Source organism: Heliangelus exortis, chromosome 2, assembly GCF_036169615.1.
Source record: "Heliangelus exortis chromosome 2, bHelExo1.hap1, whole genome shotgun sequence".
Taxonomy (NCBI): domain Eukaryota; kingdom Metazoa; phylum Chordata; class Aves; order Apodiformes; family Trochilidae; genus Heliangelus; species Heliangelus exortis.
Window position 1 is genome coordinate 65,855,826 of NC_092423.1, and position 11,753 is coordinate 65,867,578.

Consider the following 11,753-nt stretch of genomic DNA (forward strand, 5'->3'; position numbering starts at 1 on the left):
AAGGACTAAGGCCTAAGCCAAATGAGTACCTGGGGCCTCCAGCTGATTCACGCTGCAACCTGAAGAAGGATGGGTTTCACCATATAAGACCCTATGCTTGCACCAGCTCCATTGGGGTCCTGCCAGGACAGGAATGTGGCACAGAGTTTCACAGCTAGATGGCAGGACCAGAAGCAAGAATTTCAGAAGACTCATCACAGCCCCAGCCCAGTCATGCCGCTAGCTAAGCCACTTGGAAAATTAGAATAGTAGCAATTTACAGACATCAGAGCATACAGTGAGATTTCAGTGCTTATGAAGTACTTATTTTGAGACCGAGCAGTTTCTTTATGCTATCTAGTGAGAAGGAAGCCTTACACTTCATGCAGAATGGAACACTTTTTGATAGGACAGCTGCTACAATCATTAAAGTGTAAAACCCATCATATGCAAGAGACATCTCAAAGTGAAAATTTCTCTTGTAGTGTGTTAAACAAATGTATTTTCTCAAGCTAAATTCCATAGCATAGTAAGTTGGAACTTCCTTAAACATGAGAAATTTTTTAATGTATCCATTTTTTCTTCACTCCCTTCCCCCTCTGCCTTTTTTTCCTTTGTGGGTTAAGAAGAAAAAAGAAATTGAAAGGGCAAGCCAAGAGATTCACAATCACCAAAGCCTGCAGAACATACAGTGAATTTTGGCAGGACATGCATGTTTATCCTTTTCATATGCTGTTTAAATTATTTTTATAAACAAGTCATTATCTTGCATAGCCACTGCTTGGTCCCTTTCATGTCAAAGACGTTTGATGTTACAATAATTAAGCACAAGGGTCTGCATGCTTGAAATGCAGTCTCAGGGTGCTGGTTTGTGGGCAAGAGAGACTGCTGCTTTTCTAAAATTTAGGGTTTCTTCTCCAAACTTCATCGTTTAAATCAAGCACCTGGATTCTTGAGGATGAAATAATTGTGTAATTTCATACAAATTTTAGAACTTCTGCTATTTTGCACCAAAACTCCAAAACTGTGCACAGATGACAATGCTTAGGGAGAGGCATCTCATGGTTTGCATGCAAGGATGTTGAGAAGCCAGGCTTGGTATCATGATGAAAACACAGGTATATTAAAAGCTTATCAGGCTCCTTCCTGCACCAGGAAGTGTGTTTATCGTTGCTGGGCTGGACCACATCACCAGCATGGGCAGAAGAGAAGTGAATGTGAAAGTCTATGGTAAGAGGCAGAGGAAATGCTTCCTCCTTTTTTCCTGCAGAGCATCTGTATATAAAAGAATGCCACTACAGCCTCTGGTCATCTGGATTCAGCCAGAGCAAGCTTATGTCTCAGCAGCAGCAGAAGGAATTAAAGCTTTGACCACTTCTTTATTCCCCGATACAGAGCCTTAATCCTGATCCTGTAAACGCAGTCTAATAAAGTTGGAAAGTTAGGCTGTGGTAGGTGTTCATGTCCAAACAACTTTTATTGTCGAGTTTACAAAGCCAGAGGCAGACAAGTCTTTCATATTTTTGCACATGCTTGTTGTAGCTCAACATTTTTTTCAACTCATCTGGACAGTTTTATTCCTTGTAAAAAGATTATGATTGTCTGCTTACAACTTTCTCTCCTGGATTTCTCTCTCAAGTGGTCTGGAAAGCCCAGAGGACACAAGAAGGCACCTCTGTTTGACACCAAAACTGCACACCCTTTCCTCCCTCCAACACCTCTTGGCTTACAGGTGCAGCTATCACAACCTGCCCACAAGCTCTAATCTGTTCTTGCTTTTTAAGTGTGCCTTGTCACCTGGTTGTAGAGCTAAGTGCCTGTGCTTCAATAGACATTATGTCACCCCTCAGCCCTTGTACAAACAGAGTGTCTAATACCTAGACCGTATACACCACGTGAATACGAAGCAGTAGGTGACAAGATAAGAATGCTGTATCTGAGCCTCACAATGAATATTTGCCTGCAAAATTTAAACACAGCATATTTTACAGCCTGCACTTGATAAAAGGAATTGAGGCGCTCCATTTGTCTCCAGTAAGATTTTGAGTTGATCAAATGCATCTTCTTTAAAATCGGGCTTCAAATAGCCAATTCATACATCTCTCATACTGCAAACACCCATTAAAACACATTAAATAGCACATCTTTGGAATACTGTTTGAAAAACACTTTCTCATTTATTATCAGGAAATTTGACTTCTCCAGAACAAGTGTTAACACTGTCTTGATTAATTTGTAAAGCTATTCAAGCCATGATGTACATCTGCACACTGAGTATATTTCAAATACTGTGCTTCTGTTTTCATTTTCAAAGTGTTTTTATTTATAAACTAATATTTGACCTATGAATACTCCAAGTTTATATGGAGCCAGCTGTACTAAATTCTGGTTATACTGAACATTTCTGCAAAACATCAGGTGATATCATTGGATATTTTTAAGGGGAAAGTTCATAGGAAAGCAGTTATGTATTCTTGCGATTAACACCACATTGGATCAAAACAGTCATGTCTAGCTCTCTGAAAATACAGCTACTGTTTTAGTTCATAGAACACTTCAGCTCTGTCTGCATTATCCTTTTTTGCCAAAAATTCCCACTGTTGCTACCACTGATTCAATTCTGCCATTGTGCCATCACGAACACTGCAGCACAACATAAAAAGAGCTGCACGTAATGCTGTCAAAACCTTTGTGCCCTTAACAACAACAGAAATATCTCATGCCATCACAAAAAAAAAACCCAACAAAACCAACAACAACAACAAAAAAAAAAAACCAAAAAACAAAAAACCCACCAAAAAAACCCCCACAACCAGCAAACAACAACCAAAAAACCCACCCCAAAAATCCACCCAACCCTACAAGGCTATTTCTTAGCCGGGCTAAGTAACTGAAAGTTCAGGAAATGCCAGCCCCGGCCTATAGCAGGTTCTAGGAATTAAAGGCCAGTAAGAGGTTTTAAACACCCCTGCAATCCCACAGAAGCTGAGTTTCTTTAATTAAGCTTTACTTCTCCTGCAATAGCCCAGCAGCTGCTGCAGCCCCATGCCTGTCTCAAAGCCACCACTTTGGTAACCTGCGTGGGTTACAACACATGGGGGCCACCACAGGGCTTGCTGGGGAAGTGGGGACCTCTCTGGTGTACTGGTGTCAGCCACCCCTGCCACAAGGGCTACAGCCACACAGGAGGCACCATTTCTCACCCTATGCCAGCCACGACTGGAAAACAGGTGGAAAGAACCAATCCTCCAAATGTTTTTCCTGCACGTCTCCTCGGCATATCACAGCTGGAGAATACCAGTCTGAAATGTCCTCTCCACACTTAGAATCACAGGTGGCTTGGGCTGGAAGGGACTTTCAGAAATCATCCAGTTCAAACCTCCTGCAGGTGAATAGGCCCCACCCAAGCTGAGTTTGGACACTTTCAAGGATGGGGCTCCTCTAAGCAACCTGTTCCAGTATCTCATTTTCCTCTTTATATCCAGTCTAAACCTACCTTCTTCCATTTCAGAACCCCTTCCCCATCAAACAGGGAACCTTTTTGTGACCCAAAACAAGCCTCTCAGAATCAGGTCCATGAAAGACTCTGGTCCTTAACCTTGCTCTCCCAAGCTCTGATGGCTGCTAAAACGTATAGGAATCTCTCAAGAGCAAGTTTTTTTCCATTCAGACACTAGTGTTTGCTCTCTGTTTCACATTGCTAAATAAACAAGCAAAAAAATTAGTAGGCATGCTGTACTTAATAGCATCACTGTGCATCTCCAGGGACACAGCAGAAATGTGTGATAGCACTGTTTAGGTCCAATTAAAATTGCCAAAAGCAAACCTTTTTATAAAAAAAAAAAAAAAAAAAAAAAAAAAAAAAAAAAAAAAAAAAAAAAAAAAAAAAGAGGTTGTTTAGTTTCAACCTTGCTTGAGGAAAACACTAAGGAAGTGCTGCTTTTATTTTTACCAATAAATCCAAACAAAACAACCCCACACCTCAGTCTGTATTTCAAAATGCAACGTTTTAGCTATTTACAAATACATAAATTTACTGAAATTAATCAAGAGTGCTTTAGAAATTCAAACTTTTTCCAATTATGACCACTTTTTGCTGCTGCTGTTATAAGTAAGATTTTAACATGTCTCCCACATTTAAGGCACTGTAAATTTTCAGGCTCTGAAAAACCTTCACAAGACAGAATAGTCCTGCTAATGCCACACTGTCTGGTTCCAGTAGCTTAGTCCAGATGACACTTAGACCTGGACAAACTGCTTACACAAATGTGACCTTCCACTTGTTTCAGCAGTGTGGGTTTTGAATAGAAGCTTCCCTGGCAGCCACACATCTTCTAGGGCTCTTGGACAAAGGCAGAAGGATGACTGCAACCCCCCAAATTCAGAGTCTGAAGCATTTGAGGACTTTTAGAAGACTATGTGCCCTTTTTCCTTAATCATGTTGTCAGGCAGCTGCACCCTAGCAGGCGGCTCACAAGGAATGACTGCTTCAAGGAGATGACATAAAGGAGGACCTTGAGCTGCGTCAGTTCTACAGCAAATGTAAGGCGGCTCTCCGACACTTGGGATCTGTCTTGGCATGGAAGCCCAGTATACAAGGCTTGGCAGAAGTCATTAAACTCATTCTCATCATCAGCTTCATGATTTCTAATGCTGGCCTGCTCCGGACACACATGGAGGACGCCGCTCACACGCCGAGAGCGCAAGGCTGTACACAGCCAGCTGGCAGCACAGCCAGATCCACAGCATCACACACTCCAGTTATTCCCTGTGAGTAGATGTCTTGACCTTTACAACATGTGGCCAAGAGTATAAACAGATGGGATGACAGTATGAATGATACCGTTCTGTCAATATAATCACGCAACATCCCTGATATGTCTTGGTTGCCTAATTTCATATCCCCAGACAGCAAGCATGATACCAGGAGAAAGACAGGTGGGCTGATCAAATCCTTCAGATGAAAAAAATTCACCTGCTTTAGAAAAGCACATGAGGATGCTGGAGCACTGCTTCCTTCCTGTGAAAAGCCCTGCGGATCAAAAGCACAGTGCTTGCGCCAAAGCGCTTGCCATAGATTTGTGCAAGATCATTCCTAGAAGGAAATGTGGTAGGCAACGGCTGCCAAAAAGATGAAAGGCCTGTTTGGAAGACATCACATCCATAAGTTGCTGTTTTATAGGCAAAGGGAGAGAGAGCACTTGGACAGCAAGCCCTGCACTGATCTCCGAGTGGCTCCCTCATACTGAAAGGCAGTGGTCTTGCTCCAGAAGACACCTGGAGACTTTCAGGGAAGATGGGATTTTGGGGATTCAAATATAAAAGAGGCTTTTCCCCATTGTCTCAGATCACGTGAAAGAGCTTCAGGGCTGACTGCAGAACTGCCTGTGAAACACTTGGACTTCCCCTCACTCTTTTGCCTGAAGCTCTCCTAAGAAACCTGTGGGTCTTGGAACTGAAAGGTGAAAACCCCTTCTGCAGAAGTACAGAGATACAATGAAACCATGCTGTCACTCTGCTACAAAAAGGCATGATACTGTCAATAGCTAGGCACCACCCCAATAAGCACACTTTTTCCAGTCCTTGCCTCTGGATGGATTGATGGGTTCAGACTCTTTCTGCACAGCTGCCAGCAGCCCCAGATGCGGGTCATAGCAGAAACCCACAAAGTCTTTCATTGGATTCCCTGTGGGAAGCATGTGGGGTTTTTTTTTCCCCTTGCTGCAGATGCTGGGATAGGAATGCATGGATGAGGATCTACTAAGCTTCTTCCTCAGTTTGACACAGGATTGCCCCACAGCACCTTTCATTATACATTATCATTATACAACTCAGGCCACAGAGTAGCAAAGTCTTCAAGAGCCTTGTTTCAGCCTTGCACATGGCTTGCACTACTCTCTAAGGACATCTATCTGCCAGTAAAACAAGGACTGGAGAGCAGCTCCACTTCACATCAGCATCAATGAGCCAGAGGAAACCAGGGAAACTTTAGATCTACCACAGCCCCTGGCCCAAGTCTGCATTTTGGCTTGAGTGGTGACCCCTCTCTCCTCACGCCCCTGGACTGAGGGAGAAGGGGTTTGCTGTGAGGAACTTGATATACCTCTCCCTAAAACAGCTTTAGCAGCAAAACATAGGGATGCTTCCCTGAGTCCAGCTACAAATCCAGTGTCACTGCTTCAAAGAGGCATTGCCACTCCAACCCTAGGGTGTTTTTGGGGTTTTTTGTGAGGAGAAAGAGGAGACAACCTTATCTAGTGCCACAAGGAAGGCACAGTAGTCAAACAGAAAATGTTAGTAGATGTTATTTTCTCAACAGAACTGTATAAGACATGCCAATCCTATTTTGATACCAAGAATGCTCCTGAAGAGAAGCTGAAAGATTTCACAAAGTCACTTGTTGGCCCACAATACCACCCTGCACCACAACCCTGCTGTACAGCTGTTCCCCCAGCACAGAAGTTCAGTACTGTGCTTGTTCTGAGAAACCCCAAAGAGAGAGATTTAAAATGGAGATGTTTACACCTTCACTACATATTCAGACTTCCTATGTGGGAAGTGGAAAGAAACAAAGACTTTTTGGATGCCCTGTGCCAGTGAAAACGCCCAAGATGGGGACTAGGTATATCAAGGGTAGATAAAATTCTCTGCCAAATTATTTTTTGGTATCTAACCTGGTAAATTAATCTAAATTATCTGGACTGGTTTATATCTTTTGTACATTTTTATTTGTAATGGGAATAAACACTTATTTCTACTCCCTGATACTGCTCTCCATGTGCATTCTAAAACCAAGTGCTAAGCATCTCCTAGAAACCCCAGACACTCGAAGATTCCCTATAGTCAGCTGCTCCAGGAATCATTGTCCACACCTCACAAATCCCTGTTACAGTGCAGACATCACTACGTAGGCAAGATAAACCCTGGACTCTACAATTTGAAGACTGATGTTTCTAGTCTTCCCTGTAAAACAGCAACTTCCTGTATCTTGAGGGATCCTCTTGTTTTTTTGGGTTTTTTTTTCCTAAAAATAATAAAAAAACAAAACAAACATCTAAGACATCAGCCTTGAGCCTTGAAGAAACCTGCATTTTGTGAATAATCCAAGACTTCACTAAAATCCCTCAGCTTTGCTAGACCTCAATGAGGAGGATTTGTACCCTGAGCACATATGGAAAGATAGCCTTCCCCAGACAGAAAATACATCAGCTGTATCCCCAGACTGAAGGAATATTTATGTTCATCAGGAAGGGCTGGAGCACTGCTCTTTTAAAGCCAGCAGTGCTGCAAGCTATGGACTTTTTGGTCTACAGGGCTGGAAAAATTAAGTGCACTTTTAAAAGCACACCAACGCCTGCAAACTTCAGCAAAGCAGGACTTCTACACACAGCTGACCTAGATGATGGCTGTCCAACAAAAGACCCCTCATCAAAGGCTTGCCTGGTTCTGGGCTACAGCAGAAGTAATAGCAACACCTGAAAGCAAGTCCCCACATGCATGCCCACTGGTTTCACACCCATGCAGCCACATATCTTTCAGTGAAGCCTGCACCAGGTAAACCTATGTAATACCATACACTCCCAATCCTGAGAACAGCAAGGGTCCCTCACGTCTCTGGGAGCTGCACCTTCAGTAAGTCTTTAAGGCTGAACACAGGCAAAGCTCTTCAGAAGCTGACTTTAACCAAGCAGAAATTATTACAGATGAAGTCACATGGGGAAACCCCTAAATAAAATAAGTGTGGCAGTCTCTGCTTACAAAGAGACTCCAGCTGTGAGGTTTCAGGGTTGCTTGGCACATGCTTCATTGGACTAGTCAGTGTCCTTGAGGTCAGGAAGTCTTCCCTTTCTGCTGTGATCCCACCATCTTTTGCTGCATTTTCTAGACTGTATCTGATAAGCCCCTTTGATAGATCACAGGCTGGCTTTCTCCCATTGCACCTTTGGATTCTATACTGCAATAAAGCCTAAGGCTTCCTCTAGTTTTCTGGCATAGTTATTGTTTAGTGGAAAAGTAAATGCCAGTACACATGTGAAAAGACCCCCAAAATATCTGTAACATGCCAGAAATGCTACAGAAAACAGCCAAACAGCTGTTTGGGCTCAGCCCATCGATTTGCCAACCCTCTGGTAACAAACAATCACGTTAAATGACATTATGGTTTATGACTTGGAACTTGGAAGTCGATGAGAAATTTCTGCAGTTGATTCATACTTCCTGAGACTCATAACTAGCATTTCAATCATGCTATTTTACTACATTACATGAATGATTTTCCTTGTTGTTACATAAGTGTCTACATCCAAATTATCAGAACTGATTTGAATCACATGAACGGGGCTTTTGTTTGGTTGGTTGGTTGTTGTTTTGCTTTTTTTTTCCAAAAGAAATATTTTCAGGTCCACTGTCTAATACTGGTTTTCTGGTTCTTCATAAAGCAGGCAGCTAAATACTTTCCCAAAACGACACATGCTCACATTTCTTTCTTGAATCAGCTCCCCTGGGAACCACCTAGCCCCTTGCAAGCACCTTGCTCCACATCCATTAAATAAAACATGTCGTAGGGACTGCTTGCAGAGAGCTTGAGCTGACACCTCCCTTCTTAAATTCAAAACTCCAAGTATAGATCCTACAAGCCCCCAGGCAAAGAACAGTGACAGCAGCAGAAGTTTTTGTATTCAAAAGACAGAGAGGTTTGGGAAGGCTGACAGGGAAGAAGCACAGAAGCAGCTGCCCTTTGAATTCAAAACCTACACTGTATTCCCACATCTCAGGGTCCAAGCCAGACACAGACCATGCCAGCTTCACTGATGGAGGGTTTCAGGATGTCTCAATCAAAAGCATCAGAGCTCTGAGATGGGAGCACGACCTGAACACCCTCCTAGTAATTTTAAGGAAAAAGGTTGAGACCCTGACAACTATACATGCAGTACAAAGAGCCCATGGGGCTCTATTTGCTGCACACCACATGCAGCTCAGCTGTTTCTGAAGGAGCTGCAGTCACCTCAGCTTCAACATAGACAAATCCTTCAACAAGCATTCAAGGCACAAGGGGGGCACTTCTAAAAAATCACCCAGCCCATACCATTTGAGCTAAACTTGTTCTAAATACACACACCATGGTATGTACTGTGGAACACATCTACCAGTGCTGCAAGCTGAGCAAAATTTCCCGCTGCAGTGACGTATCACTGCTCTAGATGAGGCCGTGCACAACTATTTGGGGTGAGTTGGTGTTTTTTTTTTTTTTGCTTTTGGTTTTTATTCCTTTGTTTGGCTTTGTTGTGGGGTGTTTTTTTTTTTGGTTGGTTTCTTTTTAACAAGACACGCTGTTCACAGGTGTCATCATTCTGGCACACAGCTCTGAAACAGGAGTGAAAAGGAGTTTTCAGCTGAGCTGACTGGCTAAGACACTTGAGCTTCACAGGAATTTCCCCACACTCCCTCACACACACACCTCCCCCCCAAAAAAAAAGAAAAACAAAAAAACAAAAACCCCTGCAATTTGCCAACTGAAATATTTTCATTCTCCAAATCTCCACATTAGGCTGAATCTAATTACACTGTTTCCTTATAATTGCAGTCTAGTATTTTAGTATTCAGGGCTCCTCCAAGCAAAAAGCTTAATGGCTTTCCCACTGAAATCCACCTCAGACCCCTTCACATCAGCAACACGCTGACAGCCTGATTTGTTTGAAGAGCAGGTTGATGTCTAACAGAACTTACTCCAAGATTTCCACATGATACAGATTTTTATCATGTTCCCAGGCTCAGACATCAGACTATACTACACGGAGTCACGTATCTATCATCACAGTAGTTCTGACCTCCCCCCTCTACAAAAAAAATTTTTTTTAAAAAAAAAAAGGAGAGGGAGACAACCCGGAGTAGCACGGGATGTACTTTGCTGCAGCCTCAAAGACATCTTTTCCTGCTGGATCCTTAACGGAGCGGCTGCGAATTGTGTGAACCAGAGCAGGATGGGTTTACACCAGAACGCTGTCATCATGATAACGATGACGAAAAGACTATTAAAAAAAAATAATAATACACTTTCTTCTTTTGTCCCACTCGGGTTTTGCGTTCGGGGGCGTCTTTTTTTGACCGCTTGCGAGAGAGAGGGGAGGCTTTACCCTTCGCCGCAGTGAGCCGCCCCCCTGACCGAAACCCGCGCAGCCCGAGGGGGGTCCCGTCCCCGGTCAGCCGATCCCGATCCCGCCGCGCTCCCCAGGTCGCAGCCGCCCTGCCCGCTCGGTCCCTCTCCCCCGGGACGCGCGTACCCAAGGCTGGACCCCGGCACTCACCCAGGTTGACGAAGCTCATCACCATGTCGGCGTCGTTGAGGAAAGCGCTGTCCTGCGAGCTGGGCAGCGGCGGCGGCGGTGGGGCGGGAGTCGGCGGGCGTCCGCTCCGCTCCGCACCCGCGCTGCCCTCCGCACCCTCGGCCAGGGCGTGGTACAGGTCCAGCATGAAGCGCGGAGCCGCCGTCAGGCGCCCCGGCGGCGGAGCCGGTGGCTGCCGGGGCAGCGGACGGGGGCGGTGGGGCAACCCCAGCACCGAGAGGATCTCCCGCTGCATCTCCCGCTTCTCGTGCGACTTCAGCCGCCGGTAGAGGAAGCCCGAAGCGGCGGCGGCGGCGGACGGCGGGTCCCCCCCTCCCGGGGCGGGCAGCGCGGGCTCGGCGGGGCAGCAGGCTCCGCTCAGCAGCGCCCAGCAGCAGCACAGCCAGGCCAGCCGCCGCGGCATGGCGCTGGGCCGGGCGGAGGCAGGCGAGGTCCCCGCTTCCCCCTCTCCCCGAGGGCTCTCCGCCGCCCTCCAGCCCTCCCCCCCCGCGGCGCCTATCTCCCGGGCCGGCGGGGGGCAGCCAGCCCAGAGGGGCTCAGCGCTCGCCGTCGCCGTGCATGGCCGCCCGCGGGGCAAGCCTCCTCCTCCCCCCTTCTCCCTCCTCTGCCCCCCGCCGCCGCTCAGGTGCGGCGGGGCCGCCCCAGGCTCAGCCGCTCAGCTCGCCATGCCCCTGCCCGGGCTCTGCTTAGTGGGGAGGGGGCTAGGGGGGAAAGGAGGAGGAAGAAGAGCAGCAAACTTTTCCGCTGCCTGGGAGGGAAGGGAGGAACGGAGGAAGGGAGGGAGCGAGCGGCCAAGCGAGCGGCTCCAGAAGCGGGAGTCCCGGTCCCCGCGGGTTAGCCGGAGCTGGGCTGCTGGCGGCGAAAGCAAATCACCAGCGCGCCCGCCTCTCGGCAGGGCGGGCGGCCGCTCCTCCGGGGCGGGGAGGGGGCGAGGGCGCAGGTAGCGCGGCCCCGCGGGGGCGGGGGGAGCAGCGGAGCAGGTTAAGAAGCTCCGGCCCCGTCGGTTGTCGGCGATTTCCTGTGCCGGAGCTGCCCTGCTGGCTTGTTTCCTTCTAAAAGAAGGATTTCGGCCATTCTCTCTAGCTCCCAGCCCTTAGAGGACGTTGGTTACTCGTCCTGAAAAGAGTTGGAGGGCTACCTATCCGAAATCTGGAAAAGCTGTGTGGTTAATTTTAACCGGTTACACTGGAACAGGTGACGCAGGGAAGCTGTGGCTGCCCCCTGCCTGGAAGTGTTCAAGGCCAGGTTGGATGGGGAGTGGAGCAACCTGGTCAGGTGAGAGATGTCGCTGCCCATGCAGGGGGTTGGAATTAGATGATCTTTAAGGTCCTTCCCCTCACAACCTAAACCATTCTCTGATTCTCTGATCCTACAGCTTTTTGTGGAACACTTTGCACATCTGAACACTGCTAAATGGCTGAGTGTATGTAC

The 11,753-nt window shown here is 46.6% G+C and overlaps 1 protein-coding gene across 2 annotated transcripts in view; it reads right to left on the reverse strand.

The window, feature by feature from the left end:
- Nucleotides 1–11,205, reverse strand: part of BMP6 (bone morphogenetic protein 6) — a 92,367-nt gene extending 81,162 nt beyond the window's left edge. Inside the window, exon 1 of one of the 2 annotated variants that reach the window (XM_071736478.1) lies at nucleotides 10,284–11,205. In XM_071736478.1, the coding sequence (XP_071592579.1) occupies nucleotides 10,284–10,725 (442 nt within the window). In that variant the 5' untranslated portion in view covers nucleotides 10,726–11,205. The remainder of the gene's footprint in view (nucleotides 1–10,283) is intronic. The other variant, XM_071736477.1, reaches the window with a different exon arrangement.
- Nucleotides 11,206–11,753: the final 548 nt, after the last annotated feature.